General features: G+C 30.9%; 1 protein-coding gene across 2 annotated transcripts; it reads left to right on the plus strand.

The window, feature by feature from the left end:
• The first annotated feature begins 5,584 nt into the window (after nucleotides 1-5,584).
• On the plus strand, nucleotides 5,585-20,277 carry LOC143059999 (fibroblast growth factor receptor 2-like). 2 transcript variants are annotated; one of them, XM_076233520.1, is made up of 6 exons: nucleotides 5,585-6,443; nucleotides 7,489-7,624; nucleotides 9,592-9,788; nucleotides 10,261-10,424; nucleotides 15,832-15,944; nucleotides 20,066-20,277. In XM_076233520.1, exons 2-6 carry the CDS (start codon nucleotides 7,495-7,497, stop codon nucleotides 20,260-20,262), a joined length of 801 nt encoding a protein of 266 aa, XP_076089635.1. In that variant the 5' UTR covers nucleotides 5,585-6,443; nucleotides 7,489-7,494; the 3' UTR covers nucleotides 20,263-20,277. The 2 variants fall into 2 exon arrangements, with proteins under 2 accessions (XP_076089635.1, XP_076089634.1); XM_076233519.1 differs by lacking the exon at nucleotides 5,585-6,443 and having other exon boundaries at nucleotides 7,440-7,624.
• Nucleotides 20,278-20,990: the final 713 nt, after the last annotated feature.

Raw genomic sequence — 20,990 nt, forward strand, 5'->3', positions numbered from 1 at the left:
CTTTTTATACGATGGCAAAAATTGAAAATTTTTTGGTCGTTTATTGGTATCACGTTGGGGTCAGCGTCGTTGTCGTCGTCCGAATACTTTTGGTTTTCGCACTAAAACTTTAGTTTAAGTAAATAGAAATCTTTGAAATTCAAACACAAGGTTTATGACCATAAAAGGAAGGTGGGATTGATCTTGAAAGTTTTGTCCCATCAGTTTAGGAATTAGGGGCCAAAAAGGGCCCAAATAAGCATTTTCTAGGTTTTCGCACTATAACTTTAGTTTAAGTGAATAGAAATCAATGATATTTTGACACAAAGTTTATGACCACAAAAGGAAGGTTGGGATTGATTTTGGGTGTTTTGGTTCCAACTGTAAGGAATTAGGGTAAAAAAAGGGGCCCAAATAAGCATTATTCTTGGTTTTTGCACAATAACTTTAGTATAAGTAAATAGAAATCATTGAAATTCAAACACACGGTTTATCAACACAAAAGGAAGGTTGGGATTGATTTTGGGAGTTGAGATCCCAACAGTTTAGGAATTAAGGTCCAAAAAGGGGCCCAAATAAGCATTTTTCTTGGTTTTCGTACCATAACTTTAGTATAAGTTAATACAAATTTATGAAATTTAAACACAAGGTTTATGACCATGAAAGGAAGGTTGGGATTGAGTTTTGGTCCCAACAGTTCAGGAATAAGGGGTCCAAAGGGTCCAAAATTAAACTTTGTTTGATTTCATCAAAAATTGAATAATTGGGGTTCTTTGATATGCCGAATCTACAAAAAATGTTACCGTGTATGTAGATTCTTAATTTTTGGTCCCGTGTTCAAATTGGTCTACATTAAGGTCCAAAGGGTCCAAAATTAAATTTAGTTTGATTTTAACAAAAATTGAATCCTTGGGGTTCTAGGTGTAATACCACCAAATCATGGTACGTCACATCCGGTTGTATACAAAAGTAGGTCTAAAAAAATATTCCCTTGAATTTGACAGTTGTAGGTAATTAATCCTACATTTTATTACAGTAAAAACATTTCTGTGTCATAAACATATGTCTTGGGTATTTCAAAACACCATTATTTTTTATTTTGGATTTCTATAGAAAATTTTGTAATCTTGAGGTTACATGGTGACTAAACCTTGTACACAGATAAAATAAGGGGAGACATTTGATTGATTAACTTCCAATGATGGTTATTTTCTTATATGTAATTAAATGTTATGTGAATTTCTAACTATAGTACTGGACAGGATAAAACTTTACTCATGCCAAGTATTTCTTTATTTGAAACAAAGATAAATTCTGCACATTTTTTTGAAAAGTGCAAATTTAACAAAGACTGATAGGGGAAAATCAATGGTGGTATTACACCTTGATATGCTGAATCTAAAAATGTACTTAGATTTTTGATTATTGGCCCTGTTTTCAAGTTGGTCCAAATCAGGGTCCAAAATTAAACTTTGTTTGATTTTAACAAAAATTGAATTCTTGGGCTTCTTTGATATGCTGAATCTAAACATGTACTTAGATTTTTTATTATGGGCCCAGTTTTCTAGTTGGTCCAAATCAGGATCCAAAATTATTATATTAAGTATTGTGCAATAGCAAGAAATTTTCAATTGCACAGTATTCAGCAATAGCAAGAAATCTTCAATTGCACAGTATTGTGCAATAGCAAGTATTTTCAATTGCACAGTATTGCGCAATAGCAAGAAATATCTAATTGCACAATATTGCACAATAGCAAGAAATTTTCAATTGGAGTTATCTTTCTTTGTCCAGAATAGTAGTTGAAGCAACTTAAATCATTGTTTTATACAATATACAATGTATATTCACTTTTACTACCAACTGATAAATTAAAACAATCTTTACCATTCAGTGATAACAAGCACTTTTTTTACATTTTAATATTTTATGATGTATTTAAATGAGTAGTTATTGTTGCAAACTCCATTAGAAATTTGGATTGAGATCAGTTTTGGAATAAGGGAAAGGGATATGTGAAAAAAAAATTGGGGGGGAAGGGAGGGGGGGGGTCATTTTTTCTCATTTCAGATTTCATGAATAAAAAGAAAATTTCTTCAAACATATTTTTGAGAGGATTTATATTCAACAGCATAGTGAATTGCTCAAAGGCAAAAAACAAATTTTAAGTTTATTAGACCACATTCATTCTGTGTCAGAAACCTATGCTGTGTCAACTATTTAATCACAATCCAAATTTAGAGCTGAATCCAGCTTGAATGTTGTGTCCATACTTGCCCCAACCGTTCAGGGTTCAACCTCTGCGGTCATATAAAGCTGCGCCATGCGGAGCATCTGGTTTAAAATAAGCTCTTTGCTTTTTTAGCTTATAGGGAAGGGGGGGGGTCCATTATATTTGGAACAACTTACCTTAAAGAGGGGTCCACTTACTTTCACTTTTAAAGAAGAGATACAAGTCCAGGAAGAAAATAAATTCCTGGACATGTCTGACCTTATAATTGCAGATAGATGTAAAGCTCTTTAGGAAAGGTTTCTTATTTTTTTAAAACAAAACAAATTTTGTATCACTTTAAATGGATCCCTCATTACATTTGTAGTAAAAAAAAAAAATACATTGAAGGGTTAACATGCATTTGAGTTGTTGATCTCAACCTGTTGAATATATTCCTTCATCCGGACAGTTTTCTATTCCAAACCAATGATATGAAAAAGTTGACGTAAAAATATGAAAAAGTTGAGACGTAAAAACTATCCTTGAAACACATGCATCGCCAAAACGACTTTAATGAAAAAAGACCATTTCAAATCAATTATCTATATCAAAGCCAAAAGTTGGCTTTAAACACGTGCGACGCAAAGTGGTAAAATCCTTTATGTGACATGTGACATATATGTCATTTAATCATATCATTTTGTCAAACAATACAATTAACACCTTCATCGATTAGTTCTTTGTTGCTTATAGCTATTTTAAAAGGTGGTACCCAACACTTTCACTAAAATTAATATGGCTCGTTTAATTTTCATAAAATTTTGTCAAGTATGTACTTTGACCCTTTAACAAAAATATAAAAATTTCAAAAATTTTGAACCAACTGTTTTGTCAGAAGAATTACACTGGTTATATAGCAGTTTGACAAACACCAATTTTGATCATTGAGAAGCTAAATATTCCTTTTACAACACAACGTAATTAAAACATTTAGATGACTTTACAGAGTTATCTCCCTGTTGTGTTAGGTACCATCTTAAATGCAATCACCTGATTATTGATATTTTGTCAAAATTTTAACAAGCTTAAGGTCAATTCAGAGTATTGTCTGATCAGGTAAAGTCTGAGAAACTCAAAACAAACCAAATAAACAAGATTAAATTCTTTTGCAAATGATGGAATTTATTCACCACAATTATTATTTTTTCAAAATACGAAAATGGCAACTGCCAGCGTAAACCCTGTTTGTGAGTAAGAGACCCAGTTTACACATCAACAACCTCTAGAAAAAATGTGTTTAATCCTTATAATTCTTCAGGCAATCATAAGCGATTATTAATTAACATCATTTAATTGATGACTACTATATTTACCACCAAAAGCACAATGGAATATTGTAACTAAGGAGTATGCCACCATCTTTACTTTCTAAAAACCATAAATGTCCGATAAATGCAACAGGATTTAAAAAGAAATAGCACTTACCTCAAAAACTTCATTTTAACTAGATATAAACTGAATTTGAAGTGTACAAGTAACGAAATAATCTTCCCTTTGAAAGTTTTCAAAAACGAAAGCATTTAGAGCAAATCTGACATGGGGTAAAAATGTTCATTAGGTCAAGATCTATCAGCCCTGAAATTTTCAGACGAATCAAACTAACCATTGTTGGGTTGCTGCCACTTAATTGGTAATTTTAAGGAAGTTTTGCAGTTTTTGGTCATTATCTTGAATATCATGATAGATAAAGATAAACTGTAAACAGCAAAAATGATCAGCAAAGTAAGATCTACATATAAGTTAAATATGACCAAAATTGTCAATTGACCCCTTAAGGGGTTATTGTCCTTTAATGACAATTTTTTCACAATTTGTTCATCATATTTGCTAACTTTAAAAAATCTTCTCCTCTAAAACTACTCAACCAAATTCAACCAAACTTCAACTGAATGATCAGTAGGGTGTATAAAATAAAGTTTGTGTTTTATTTTCTATTTTGTCTAAAAACATGGCCGTCATGGCTAAAAATAGAACACAGGGTAAAATGCAGTTTTTGGCTTATATCTAAAAAACTCCAGCATTTAGAGCAAATAAGACTAGAAGTTAAAATATTTATTAGGTCAAGGTCTACCTGTCCTGAAATTTTCAATTTGCAATTTGCAAAAAAAATAATTTGTTGTGCTACTTCCAAAAAATAGAAAATATTCTGACCAGAAAAAAACCCATGTCCCCCTACAAGTTAAATGGTCCATGCCTAACTGTTATTAATGAAATCATTTAACTGTTTTGCTGTTATTGGAGCCCCTTGCCCCTTCTCAGCAGTGGAATAAATTCAAATCATGAATGAAGAAATTCGAAAGAATAACAATTTAATAATGTAACAATAACAATTTTATTGTTAAAATTCTTTTATTGTAACTATAATGTAATAAAAATAACGTCCTGCCGCTCTTCTTGTATGCATATTATATTAGAAGGAAACGTGTAAACATGGTAGAACTTGTATTTCTAATATTGAAGAATTGTTAGCTGTACATGTTTGCCTGGCATGGTTCAATATGTTCAATAAGGCATTATTTACCAGGTGAGCGATTCAGGCTCTTGAGAGCCTCTTGTTCTATTAAGTATATAATAAAGTTCATTTATCATGTTTATAGAAAAATATAAAGAAATCATATATTAGAAAGAAAAAAAAGATTTATACTGGAGAGCCCCCTTAATATAAACATATTTTATTTGTAATCATCAAAGGGAATGAGACACAAGCTAAGACTTATGATGTCTTCTTTGGTATCTTTTCTTGTCTACATGAAATTTTATTTTGCTGTTATCACAGTCCAGGCAATTACTGAAAACTGTAATATTACTTTTTTATATAATATTACAAGTAAAAGTAATATTACAAAAAATAGTAATATAATTCTTATATTACTAAAACCTGTAATATTGTTATATTACTGAAATGTGTAATATAGTCTCCATATTACATAAAACAGTAATATTACTAGAAAATGCCTATATTACATAGAACTGTAACATAAGGCTAAAAATCACTAGGTTTTCATACTTTAATTACTATAATAATTTAGACGTATGATGATAATAAATTAATTATGAAACAATTCCAAATAATAATAATAATCCAATTAAAGTACATAGTATCAATTCAAAATAAAAAATCCAAAGTAAAACTATTTTCTCCTTACAATGTAAAATATAAAATAAATGCCAAATTTACTAAATCATAAAATGAACTTAATCTCAAAATCAAAATATAAAAGTCTTAAAAGTATTTTCTAAAATTAAATTATGATTCAGAGATAAATTTTGTCTCAACACTGCACAGTCAACTAGTAGACTGGTAAAACAATCTTTTAGGTCTAGTATAATGACATAAGCATGACGAGTAGTGTGAGGTTACGCTTCCAGAACACTGACTGCTATCTTAAAATATTCTCAAAAATAAAAGGGGAGTCAAAAAATACATTTTTGTCCAAACACTACAAAGTCAACTGGAAGACTGATCGTCAGTCCTACAGGTCCAGTATAATAGACTTTAGCAGTGCAAGTTTGGGTTTCCGAAGGGTGACTGCTCTTCCAAAATTTTGCAACGATATTTATACTAAAACACAAAATAACTCAATTTATCCCGACATGTTAATATTACTCTCATTAGCAAAAATAGACTTTAATTAACAACGCCTAATCATATAATGTTTTGATAAAATCTGTGGATGCTAATTGTCGAGCCTGCAACTTTTGTTGCAGAAAGCTCGACATAGGGATAGTGATCCGGCGGCGGCGGCGGTGTTAGCTAACTTCTTAAAAGCTTTATATTTTAGAAGGTGGAAGACCTGGATGCTTCATACTTTGTATATAGATGCCTCATGTTACGAAGTTTCTGTCAGTCACATGTCCAATGTTCTTGACCTCATTTTCATGGTTCAGTGACCACTTGAAAAAAAAGTTCAGATTTTTTGTAATGTTGAATTCTCTCTTATTATAAGTAATAGGATAACTATATTTGATATGTGCGTACCTTGAAAGGTCCTCATGTCTGTCAGACAGTCATCACTTGACCTCGACCTCATTTCATGGATCAGTGAACAAGGTTAAGTTTTGGTGGTCAAGTCCATATCTCAGATACTACAAGCAATATGGCTAGTATATTCGGTGTATGGAAGGACTGTAAGGTGTACATGTCCAACTGGCAGGTGTCATCTGAACTTGACCTCATTTTCATGGTTCAGTGGTAAGTTATATTAATCTGAAGATCTGCTTACTTTTTTGTGATGATTCTTTATCTTATTTTAGAGTGATCATGTTTATTAAAAATACATGTTGTGCCGTATCTCAGAAACTATTTATGATTATTCCATAAATCTTCACATACTTTTTAGTTATATTAAAACCACAAAAGGAAGATTCAGATTTTTTTTTGGTGGTGATGGTCCAAACTGTTTAGGAATTACGGGCCAAGACCAGTATTTTTCTATCTTTATCTATATAGTCAATCTAGACTTCAAAAAAAGAGTGACGAAAGATACCAGAGGAACAGTCAAACTTATAAATCAACTAAAATAAATTGACAACATGCACCTGGCTAAAAATAAAAAAGACAAACAATAGAACACATGACACAACATAGGAAAATAAAGAATAAGCAACACGAATCCCATCAAAAATTGGGGGTCATCTCAGGTGCTCCGGAATGGTAAGCAGATTCTGCTCCACATGTGGCACCCGTCATGTTGCTTATGTAATAACAAGTCCGGTAAATAGTCTAATTTGGTAGGTCACATTCATGAAAGGGAAGGGGATTGTAGTAACAACATAAGGAACATATCCGATATCATTTGTGAAACAGTTATTTCATAACTTCAACTTATTAATACCTCAAGTAGAAGGTTGCATTGGGATTTTCACACCAAAATGTATGTCGCTTGAAAAATGTCTCACTGAGTCATGAAATGTTTACAGATATGGTGTGTCTGAATGATCTTGATGTGAATGTTTCTTTAAATTTAATTTCTTATTGTCTGTTGATAAGTTTATCTTGCTGTTAAAAAGTGTTATACAATAGTATATATACATGTGTATATTTAAAAAAACTGACTGCATGACAAATCTCAAGTGACTTAAGAAAATAATGTGATTCTAATTGTCTAGTTTATTGAAATATTTTCTTCTTTTTTCACTTTTTTGATAATTTATTGTCTTAGTTCACTTTTTTGAAAATTTTGCTTTTCAATGTTTTATATACTCATCCTCTAATGCTGTTTTATTTGATATTTTAGCAATCCATGGTGAATTTAAGTCACCCAGAAATACTGACAATAAAGAATGTAACAAAAGATAATGCTGGATGGTATGGTTGCTTGATTTCTATTCCACTTGGTAGATATTACCAGACTGCCTGGCTAACAGTTTTAGGTAAAGGCTTAGATAAGAATGAGAAATGTTTGTTTTTCACCAAGAAATAATACGTCTTAGAGCAAAATATTCACATAAAAATGATTTAATCGTTTGGAGAATTTAATTATCAATTTTCGATTACATCATTATCAATAAATTTTTTATAGACTGTCATAAAAATAGGAGGTTTGGCATCATGAAAATTGGAAATGTACAGTTTTTTCTTAAAAATTAATTCTTTTAATGCCGCCACAACTGAAACGTCATATTATTTTACCCCTGTCAGTGTATCTCTGTATGTCATTCCCATTATGGGTTTACAGTTATTCCACTTAACTCCTCCTACAGTTTGAATTCTAGGAAGTTTTCACTCTGATGTCTGTTTGTAGTCTTTGTACATGTATTGAAGGTGTGCATGTGGTCAGGGTTTTGATTTTGTTTAATATTTGCTCTTAATCATTTTTTGTAGTAGTTACTTGCATAAGGGGAGCTCGCATACAGATAATTGTCCTACAGTTTTATGCTAGGAAGTGTTCACTTAGTTGGTGGTTTTTCCATTTTTAGTTTAGTCTAGTCTAGTTTGTATTGTGTAATAATTAAATTTTGTATGTCATACATGTGATTCTTCCGATGGGAGTCGAAATCTCTTGTTTTTCAGACCCTCTTCCATCCCTCCCATTAAAATTTGAAATCTACAACTTTTGAAAATGTCAACATCGAAAAAGTTTCAGTAAACATTTTTGTTTACAGAATTAAAACTGACAGGGTAAAACTCTTGAGAAACTCGAAATTGATATCGGAAAAGTCTGTAAAAACAGAAGGTCACCATTTCTTTTTCTTGTTTTTGTGTCGTAAGGTAAATAGCTTCGAGTAATCAATGAAGGTGTTTATTATTAGACTATATATACAGCAATAACAAATTATTGGCAATTACCTGGTCATCAACTAGCTAGTTTAAGACACACGTCTGGATGATTAAAAGTGAAATACTGACAATGGATTAAGATGTAAAAAAAAAGACTTTAATTTGATGCTGTTGAAAACATTGAACAGTTATAGTACTGAACCTCAAAGACAAATGTCTTAATGAAATCAAATACGATATTTATGGCTTGTTTTCTATCTAAACCAATGGAATACCTAAGTATAAGTATGTTTGTCTTTGAAAATTCTAAATTTTTATAATTTGATGAAATGCAAACTATGTTATCCCATAGACATATAATGTATTATACATGTATGTCTCTGTTATTACCAAATACCCTAGCAGCAAATTAAAAACAACCAATTATCTAGCCATATTTTCTCTGCCTGGAGATCTGATTTTAAATTGTACAAGTCCAGTGCCATTGGGTCAAGATCATGCTTACTACACTTCTTGCCAAGCTGACTATGGTGACCCTAATGACTTTATTAAACATATTGAGACAGCTACCTACCAGAAAGCCACTGCTCAATAGTGTTACCAAAGTTGACATTATGTAGCTTAAGCAGAGATACTTTTTACCAACTATATATGATGGCTGATCACTTTATCTTAACTTTATATATGTAATAAATAAATATTTGAAACCCCCTTATCTTATATTTCTATCAAGTAAAAATGGCTATGCAGGTGCTTAAAGTATAGAACACTTACAAAAAAGGAGAATAAGCAGTTTTAACACCAAAAATAATCATGGCGTTCATCGTTAAAAATGTTGAATTTGATACACACTTTAGAGTAACTTATGTAGTGGGTTATTCAGTGTGCACCACATTTTTTTAATGATATTATTCCTTCATAGACAGAAAAAAATATTACAATCATTCCTAAAATAAAGACTTTTAACAATTAAAAGTTTGATGAGGAGGAAAAAAGGATTGAATTGGTTATAAATATTGTAGATAAGCCAGCTATTGAGCTGACACATATTTACCATTTCCTTTCAAACATATTATTTCATCTTTTGAAAACTTTTTAATTACAAATACTTAAATTGCAGATGAACAAGCAGAAGCAGTAGACATTAGGTCAGGAGGAACAAACGATAAAGAGCAAATAGTAATCTACATTATCGGTGGTTTCGCATCAGTAGTTGTTCTCTTCCTGTTACTCCTGATATTTATATGTTATAGACGTTACAAGAGGGTTCAGTCCAGCAAATATAGAAATGTCAAGAGAGTAATTGTCATGACACAGGCTAGTTTCAATATTCAAACATATTTTATTACTGATAAGTTCAAATACAAGTGCACAAAAAAGAATATGTTTGACTTATTCGGTTATAATTAGGAAATGAAGTTTTATGAGGAAGTTGTCTTTATATGGTGTAAAAGTTACAAAGTAAGTCTTAAGAAAGGAAGATTATTGAGATTCATTAAATGTTCATCAGTAATGTTTAGATTATGAAAATAGAGATATTCAATCTAGACAGAATCTAATTTAGTTTTAAGGAAGTTTTTGTCAATTTTAGATTTGAATATTTATAACAGCTTTGCATCTGGACTTGCTTCATTTATTATTAGCGATAGTCTGTGTGCTCTTCAAACTTTTATGATGTTTATTTCTATTAAAAAATCATGATAATTAAAAAAATGACATGGATTTGCACACAAATTTGAAACAGGTATACATTTTAATTTCATATCAGAATGTTTTGCATCAATTCCAGAATGAGAATTACCATCCATACAAATCTTATGATGGTACACAACCATTTGTTTTACCCACAATCAGAATTGAACCTGGTCCAAGAAGACGCTTGTCATCTGATTTGACCATGATGTCAGAGTATGATCTCCCTCTGGACAAACACTGGGAATTTAGACGGGAACAGTAAGTTAAAGCATAACATTGACCATTCCATGAAAGTTATCATACTGTAAAGACATATATATTGACTCATGACAACATTTTAACTTGTATCTGTCGACCCACAAATAGCATTGCTCACTGTTTCTGACATCCAGATTGTTTCTTTGGTTAAAAGCTGTATAATGACCTGATATTTGATTGGTTGTATCAATTTTCAGATGAATTCAATAGATATTGTAACCACTGTAGTATGAAATATAACAAGAAGTTTTTCCAAAAACTCTTTTTTTCCAAGGTTTAACATTTTCTCATATATATACTGGAATCATTAGGGCTCAACAATAACACTTGTCTGATTGTCTTGTACTGGAGGATAAAAAGGTCAGACAAGTAAAAGCTATATCAATATTAATTTAATTTAACAGGTTTATATGCTCTTATAATATACTAGATTATGGAGTGTGTGTCCGAGCGAGAATATTTAGTCAGACGTCAGTCGCTACCCTGATATACCCTATCTTTTTTGGGTAATTACAGTGAGTTGACTATGGGTGTTACCGTTTACCTGTAGCTATTGTTCAACCAGATTGAAACATTGACAATACAATTGGAACATTTAAATTGACCAGTTTGTTTGTAAGATTTAAATCTACCTTGATGCTACCTGTAAAAAAAATTATTCACCTAACCCAAAATTTCAGCATGATTTTTTCCTGTAATTTTTCTTTACCTAGGATTATTCTATCAAAAATTTGAAAGGGTAAAAATATTTTTAGGTTTTCATTGTTTTAAATGGCCAGTATTGATAATATTTCTAAAATTTACTAAAAAATCTTATTCAGTAAAACATTTTGTTAACTGCATATAACTATGCATGAAAATCAAAACTGTTTTTAAATAATAAATGATTCTTTAAATTTGTAACCCTCATACATAGTATTGTCCATTTGTCAGTGACACATGAAAGAGCTACCCAGGTGATTTCAGTTTCAATTTTCAGATGGATTATATATGTTGTGCATTTCTTTATAATGTCCCTTCAAGATTTCATTTTGGATTATGATATTTGCAGTGTTTTTCTTTGAAATTTATTATAAGAGGATTTTTGTGGAAAAAATACTGTGTTCACTGAAGGAAATTCAATTTGCATAATATGGAATAAGTTATCTAAAAGGTTATAAAAAATCAAACTTGAATGCAAGAAGGAGAAATAATTGCAACACATTCATTATAAATTTTGGGATATATTATAAGAGTGATTCACCTGTTTAAATGGAATATATATCATTGGAATTATCATGGAAATGAAACAAAATGTTAAATTCATAAAGTGGATATAGTCTAATGTAGTGATAAAGTGAAATGAAAAAGTAAAATATTCCTAATGTTGGGATAATATGAATGTGAAATTGGAAGTAATCATTATAAAGTTCTGGATCTAAAATTGTTTGATTGGAATATATACATGTAAATGAAATAAAAACTCAATACTGTGGATATAATAAAATCAAGTGATATAGTGAAAATATATGAATAAACTTATCCAAAATATTTGTAAAGTGAGGATACTCATTTTAAATGTGATAATGGAAATAATCAAATATTGCAAAATTCTGTACCTGATTTTAGGGATATATATCTCATGGGAAATTTAACAGAATACTGATAAAGAGAGAAAATCTAGTTATACAGTCAAAAGCATGAACAAATATTTTTTTTAAAAGTTTTTTTTTCAACAATATACAAGAAATCTAAGCACTCATAGTATTTGGCTATGAAAACATTAAAGAGGAAATGTAGAGAATTATATGACATGTAATTAAATTCCCTTATAAAAATATATATGTTGCCCCCTTCTAAAATTTTAAATGACAGTAAAAAAAAAATATCTGTCTAAATGTTATGTTTTTTGGCATTTGAATGATTAATTATTTCAGGGAAAACATCCATTTCCATAACAAAAAGACTTATAAAAATGTTAATTTCTTTACCTGTTTTAGGATTCTCTAATAAAAAAAACATGAGAAAAGTTTTTTTTTTTTTATCAAATTCACAGTGTTAAGTTGATGTAAGAACATGAAATAAGTTTGTGTCTAGTTATCAAATATAAGTAGTCATATTCTAGCATTATTCATACCATGTATAAGCTAATTTAGACTGAATGCATATTATGTTATTCAACAAAGATAAAAAGTGAAGCCTTGAAGTTTAAAAAAAAAAATATCTCAGTTATACTACACCAGTAACAATTAAACAGGTGAAGTGATAGGATAAGAAATACTTCAGGAAAAAAGCATGCTGAAAGTTTTGGTTAGGTGAATAAAAAACTGTACAGGTAGCATCAAGGTAGATTTAAATCTACCAAACCAACTGGTCAATTTAAATGTCCCTATTGTATTGTCAATGTTTCAATCTGGTTGAACAATAGCTACAGGTAAACGGTAACACTCATAGTCAACTCACTGTAATACAGATAGCGTTTGACATCTTTAGCTGAACAGATTTATCATTTTTTCATAACTTTATTCATTGTATGCTGGTTCATATTCTGGACACCAGTCTTTGCTCCTTTCTAATATAATTCACAAACAAAAAACAAATAGGAAGCTTAGAAATGGAAAAATATTAAATACTTAACTCGTTCAAAGGGTAATTACACGTCTCAATCTTCAAAATCGCCTATCTAAAAATACTACCATCGCTAACATTTTTAAAAATAAAAATCGTGGTTACCATTCTATCGATAAGTGTCATGCCAAAAAATGAGTAACATGTCCCTGTCTTTCCACCAACAATACGGTAAGGTCCACACTTAATGGTCGCTCATTTTCTTTAAAATTTGAAACTGATATAACTTGAAAAACAAACAGTCTTATTTATTTACTCACATGAAACAAACCAGGATGCGGTATTCAGTACGTAGGTTAAACTGGTCGATATTTATCTAAACGCACTCAAGAAAATAACCCAATAAATTCAAAAGTATCATTTATCAACACCTTAAGAAGCACAGTCATCTTATCAAATATTTAGCAGTTCAACCTTTGGAAGAAGTAAATAAGCAGCCTGGTGAATCTCAATCAAAGTGTACAATCACGGAAAATAATTGAATTAAATTAGATTAAAAAATATCAAGAACCGATACTGTTAACATTTTGGATATTGTTTCTAAAACTGTTCGAAAAAAAAACATTCTCATGGTCGTAGAAAAAATCACAATCAAAGAAAATTTCGGACCAATCACACCAATATTTCGGACCTAATTTCTATTTCAAAAAACAACAGCAGACATTATCTGTTAACAAAGCTCTGTTCATTACCGATTAATAAGATAAATAAAATTTTAGAGGATTGCAACTCAATTTCATATAGCAGTCCTAAGTACGAAATTGTTCAAATTATAATGGCATATTGTTATTCTAAACTGTTTCCTAAAATTGATCGTCCTGAAGATCATAAAAAACATTTTATTAAAATAAAGTATGTCAATAAAGGTTTTGATTTTGTAAATATTGCTGGTATTTTTAACAACCATTCTGTTAAAGAACAAATTCCTGGATATTTTGATAATACTGAGCTCCCTCTTATTTGTTATATTTACAAGAAATCTACATGGAAATTTGTGTTAAATTATAGCCAATTGTGTAAAGATTTTAATATCAGTGAAAATACACCTACTTCATGTAATTGCAGTAATTCCAAATACATTTATGGACCAATTTCCCATGTTATAACAGGAGATCTTAACATATTTCAAGACGGAGAGTTAAAATAATTCCTCAGTAAAGGACCTAATTATCTTCCCCAGTCAATTATAAATTGGAATGAGTGTCGTAATATCATCCATGACTCACTCTGTACTTACTGTATGAAATGGATAAAACTAGAAAAAGCTGACAAAAAATTCGACTTTAAAATAAAAACAAGATACAAATCCAATGAATTTACATTGACATGCCTATCAGACGGTGCCTCATATGCAAGTCTGATTTGACTTGGCATTGTTAAAAAGTAGATCCTAAGTTCTGTGACATGACTAGTTTCAGTTTTTCTTGACTCATAATTTTTGAAAAATATTTCAAAAGATATAAAACTAACTTCTGTTCTATTGTTTTAAATTTCTTTTGTTCCTTGAATCAACTTATAATGCAAAGTCCTCCTAAACAAGTTGAAAAAAATGTTGTTGTAGAGGTCTGATCATGCAATACAATGTGAGAAACTTGATTTTCTGGTAATTTTTTAAAAGAGCAAATATAACATTCTCACATTACCTAGATAAAAAAAAACATGTGTCTCGGTACAAAATTGTTCAAAAACACTGAAAATTGTAAATCATTAAGTAATAAATGGTTTAACCCATTAAAACATTTAATCCATCACTGCAAATGTTTGCACCTGTCCTAAGTCAGGAATCTGATGTACAGTAGTTGTAGTTTGTTTATATAATTTATATGTGTTTCTCGTTTCTTGTTTTTAGCTCACCTGGCCCGAAGGTCCAAGTGAGCTTTTCTCATCACTTGGCGTCCGTCATCCATCGTCGTTAACTTTTATAAAAATCTTCTCCTCTGAAACTACTGGGCCAAATTTAACCAAACATGGCCAAAACATTATTAGGGTATCTAGTTTAAAAATTGTGTCCAGTGACCCGGCCAACCAACCAAGATGGCCGCCAGGGCTAAATATAGAACATAGGGGTAAAATGCAGCTTTTGGCTTATAACTCAAAAACCAAAGCATTTAGAACAAATCTGACATAGAGTGAAATTGTTTATCAGGTCAAGATCTATCTGCCCTAAAAATTTTAGATGAATTGGACAACCTTTTGTTGGGTTGCTACCCCTGAATTTTGCTGTTTTTGGTTATTATCTTGAATATTATCATGATTATAATAGATAGAGATAAACTAAACAGCAATAATGTTCAGCAAAGTAAGTTTTACAAATAAGTCAACATAACCGAAATGGTCAGTTGACCCCTTTAGGAGTAATTGCCCTTTATAGTCAATATTTAACCATTTTTCATAAATCTTAGTTATCACCAAAACACAATTTTGTCATGTCCTTGAATATTCACATAGACAAAAGTGAGCGACACAGGCTCTTTAGAGCCTCTGGTTTTATATAGATTAGAACGTTGGTTTTCCCGTTTGAATGGTTTTACTCTAGTAATTTTGGGGCCCTTTATAGCTTGTTGTTCAGTGTGAGCCAAGGCTCTGTGTTATGGCCGTACATTGACATATAATGGTTTACTTTTATAAATTGTCATTTGGATGGAGAGTTGTCTCATTGGCACTCATACCATATCTTCTTATATCTAAGAAAATGTGTACAACTATTAGAATTTTATTTAGTTATATATATATGGTTACATCAATCAGTATCTCAATATCTAAATGAATATGAGATGAAATAATTTATTTATTGTTATAGGTTATCACTTGGTGAACCTCTTGGGGAAGGAGCATTTGGTAAAGTTTTTAAAGCAGAAACTGTTGGTTTAAATAAAGCTCCAACAACTGCCATAGCAGTCAAGATGTTGAAGGGTAAAATTTACTTATATATTTTAGATCAAAAATCAAATAGTATTAATGAAAACTGGATTTATGCTTAGGTTTTCTTTTTTTATTAGACAAGCATAAAATTTTGGGAAATAAGAATTGAATTTTTTCCATCTTTTTTATCTTTATTGAAAAATTTGCATTGTTATGGCCCTGCAACGAATATGGCCCGCAACAAAGATGTCGGTGCCATATAGTTTTATCCATGTCCGTAATTCGGTCATTCCGTAATTCTGTCATTCCGTCATTCCATCATTCTGTCATTCCCTAATTCCACAACTAGGAATTGTTAAGTTTCAGTTTTGTTTCGCTTGGCTCATTTTTGCTATAATTATGGGCTTTGAACTTTGATAATTTTTTGAAAATCACAGTTAAAAGGATGAATTGTTTGAGTATAAAGGACAAGATTATAAATATCCAATTAATGTTCTGATTCAAACAATAAAATACATGAAATAATTACAAATCAATTAATGTCATTAGTGCTGTAATGAATTGTTAAAATCTCAATACTTTTATTTTTGTGTTTGATGATTCTAGCTGTTAATCTGGATTATCCCACCTCAATCAACAGGCCTTGAAGTAATAAATATTTGAGTCAGTTTTTTGTACTTAAACAAATAAAAACCAATCAAAATGCTGGATTTTATGTTTTGAGCAAGATTTTTGTGCTCCGAGCACTGAGCAAAGTTTTATGACTTCAACCCCAGGTCTAATGAATGTCAAAACAAATCAGTGACAGGTTGACCTTGTTCCTAATTAAATTTGTTCAGGTTACAATTATGTGATAATCATGTTTTCAATCATAATTTCTTGAAAGGTTTTAAACAGTTGTTTAAAAGTTGAAAAGTTACAAAGTAAAAACGTATTTATAAAAATAAACTTCTCATAGAATAAATCATCACTTTACAATATTATGTCACATGACTGACCAACATGACTTGTGATCACCTGATATATTATATGGTTTATCTTTTCAAAATGAGTGTTGTTTATTCAATTTTCATACACTTTTCTTCAACTCTTCACATACAAAACAATAAGTTATGACAACAAGGAACACAACTCTAGGCTGATTTAACCAATAACAAAAGCTTTATTGTGTCTTCAATATTAAGACAATTGGCAAATTTCCGGATTGCAAAACATATTGACAAATTTACACGAAAAACGTAACAACAAAGATATAAAATGTATTTTATTTGAATAAAACATGACAAATCAAGAATATTAATATTATAACACATAAAAAACAATCAAGGTTTGAGCAAAAAAAATCCTTACTTTTCACTTCAATTGGAAATTTCTTGGTCCAATTTTGGACCTGAAAAAAAACTAAGAAAATATTTGTAGTCATGTATAACACACAGGGTATAAATGTAAATGTGTTTGTTATACATACCAAAAGACAGTACTCCTTATTACATAAACATGGATAGTTTGTAGGATCGATTAAAACCCATTTTAATGTCCCATTTATTATGCCCCATTTTGGTGCATTATGTTTTCTGTTCTGTGCGTCCATTCATTCGTTCTTTTGTCTGTCCATTTGTTCATCTGTCCATCCATTGGTTCGTTCTTCCGTCCGTTTGTCCTTCCGTCTGTCTGTCCCGCTTCAGGTTAAAGGATTGGTTAAAGTTTTTGGTAGAGGTAGTTTTTGATGAAGTTGAAGTCCAATCAACTTGAAACTTAGGGCTCATGTTTTCTATTTTATAATCTTTGTAATTTTTATGCCAAACTAGAAATTTTCCCCCATTTTCAAGGTCCACTGAACATAGAAAATGATAGTGTGGATGGGCTATTCATGTACTGGGGACACATTCTTGTTAGCTATAACCATTTGAGCTTATGTTATCACTAATGACTTGGCGTCCATCATCATCTGTTGTTAACTATTTCAAAAAACCTTCTCTGAAATTACTGGGCCAAAGATTTCAAACTTTAACAAACAAAAATTTCCTTAATTATCTGGTATCATGCTTATAAATTGTATCCGAAGTTTTGATCCATCGACAATCATGGGTGCCATTGTTGGGTTCCTGCCACTAAATTGGTTATTTTAAGGATTTTTTTTAGTTTTTGTATGAAATTAATTAAAGATAAAGATAAACTGTAAACAGCAAAAAATGTTCAGCAAAGTAACATCTTCAAAAATGTTTTTTATGACAAAAATTGTCAATTGACCCGTTACGGAGTTATTGACCTTTAAGGAAAATTACACAAGTTGTTTTATTTTTTTTTTAACTATATAAATCTTCGCAAATGAATTTAGTATAAATTTGTATTTTATTTCCTTGTACTTCAAGAAACAAAGACACTATGGTTAAAATGGAACAAATGGGTAAAATGCATTTATTTGCTTTTAATGAAAATATGACAGATACAATGAACATTGTATTGGCATTTGTAAGCCTCTTATTATTAAATATAAATTGAAAAGCAAAAACAGTCATTGATGAAAGATTTAAGCAAAAAAACAAACTTGTGAGCAATGCAAGCTCTGCTTGTTCTATTGGGGATCCAAGGCAGTGGCGTAGCCAGGGTTGAAATGATGTGGATGTTTTGCCGAGTCGAGCGAGCCGAAAAATGTTTTGGACCTTTTTGTGCAGAAAATATTTTTTATTTAAGCACATGTACTCCCCCAGAATCCGACACTAGTTAGATTTTTGTTTAAATTCAAAATACCCACCAATTCATATATTTATATTTTTAACCAAATTTTATTGTTTTCTTGAAACTACCATCATTCAATTCATAAATATTTGATGTAAAGTTTCCCCCCCAATCTTCTATTTGACATATCAAAAACCGTTTAAACGGACTCCATTACAGCGGCACTTCTGTATAATTTAGGAACTTCTGAGTATAGGAACTGAAGTGACTTCTCTTTCCAGGAATTTGAGTCTACAACCTTTGATTTTTTATTACTGAGCTAAACGCATGCAGGAGACATAAAAATACCGGGCGTCCGATCGTCCGGTATTGTTAGCACTCTCATGTGTACAATTCATGTCAGATTAAGTGAAACTCATATCATAAGCAATGTCTTTGACAATTTTGAAAATAATTCGTAATCAAATATTTTTAACTAGTAATGTCCCTTTGAAATATAAATTGTAATGGAAATCCCATTTCATTTGCTGTGAAGCTTTTATTTCTTTTTAGATATTAAAAATAAAAAAGAAAAAGAAATAAAAGTTTTTTTTAGTTATTCCCTTGTTCCTTGGCCTTTGATAGATAAAATATGACATGTAATGTGCATGGCGGGGAATATTGGATCTTTGTTCTTTACTGAATAAAAATAAAATTAGTATTTGAACCTAAATAGAAACGGGAATTCATAAGCCTAGGACTTATCACGATCTATTACAAATTGATTTGTTTTATCACGTCGTTTACAATGTCGCAAGAAACGATATCAGGATATGGTGTTTTAGTTGTTAGTTACTATAGTCAAATGAGAAGCCATCCCTCCACTAGGTTCAATTTCAGATGAAACATGTCCACGGGTCTGCGTATCAGTCCTCTCCGCTTGCCTTAGCTGATGACATAGACTATTTATACGAAGAAAAGTTAACTTGAAACACTATTCTGCGATTCATGTATCAAACTAAATTATCCTAAATGAAAGACCAGGCATACTGCTTCGAAAATGACTGGATGTTATCCTCATATCCTCAGCCTTGTTACATTTTGATACTTCCGAGTTAAACTGTTGTTTTTTTTATTTTTGTTTTGTCAAAATGATGTGGATGCTTGAGCATCTGAGCATACATGCAAGCTATGCCACTGCAAGGGGAGGGTTCCTGATCAATGTTTTTGAATGGGGACATATAGTCCTGGGTTGGGACAAATTACTTTTGATTCATTAACATTAGTTTGATACCAATTTTCGTGGGTACAGGTGAACATTGAATTCAAATGTTCATTGAATAACATATTTTGAATAGGCTTTGAATACAGAGATTGGAAAAATTACAAAATCAAATATCCACGATTATGCAAGTTTTAAGCAATCCATGAAAATGAATGAATCCACAGTATTCTTTGAATGTGACCAATGGTTTTATCCATTAATAATTGTCAATATTATTTAAATATTTTAGAGGATGCAACCGATAGAGAATTGACAGATTTAATGCAAGAAATGGAAGTGATGAAATTAATAGGATGCCATGAAAATATTATTAATTTCCTGGGATGTTGTACACAAAATGGTAAGTGGTGTACTTTAAGGGTTAAAAACGATCTTGGTCCAATGGGCAGCACTTGTTGTCTGTCGTCCATATTAAATGTCCGTTAACTTTTAAAAAATCTTCTCCGCGAAATTACACAGGACCCATGCTCTGAGAAAACCATCAACTGCCCCCTGTCTGATTTGCTCCAAATGGTTTAGTTTCAGAGATATATACAAAAATCTGCATTTTACCCCTATGTTCCATTTTTATTCATGTGGGCCATGAGGGTCATCTGATACATTTTTTAAAGAAAAAACATATTAATTATTATGTTCAAGTATGGTTAAATGTGTCTCAGTAGTTTCAATAAAAGAAGATTACCCACACATGTCAGATTTGCTCTAGGTGTAATACCACCATTGATTTTTCCCTATTAAAATTGAAAAAGGAAATGGGGAATGTGTCAAAGCGACAACAACTCGCCCATAGTCTTTGTTAAATTTGCACTTTTAGAAAAAATGTGCAGAATTTATCTTTGTTACAAATAAAGATATACTTGGCATGGATAAAGTTTTATCCTGTCCAGTACTATAGAAAAAATTTAACATAACATTTGATTGCATACAAGAAAATAACCATCATTGGAACTTAACCAATCAAAGGAGTAGGAGCAATAAGGCCCTTATTCGGCCCAAAAATTACTGTAAATTAAAAAGTTATCATACATATAGTAGATAAGATGCACACAGATATACAGATTATGTGACGTCATTTAAATATATTGGTAGATAAGGTGTACATCGTAGTTACAAAGCGAGTTAAAGTGGTTGTGAATCGAAATATATATATATAT

The sequence above is a fragment of the Mytilus galloprovincialis genome, unplaced genomic scaffold, assembly GCF_965363235.1.
Source record: "Mytilus galloprovincialis unplaced genomic scaffold, xbMytGall1.hap1.1 HAP1_SCAFFOLD_57, whole genome shotgun sequence".
Taxonomy (NCBI): domain Eukaryota; kingdom Metazoa; phylum Mollusca; class Bivalvia; order Mytilida; family Mytilidae; genus Mytilus; species Mytilus galloprovincialis.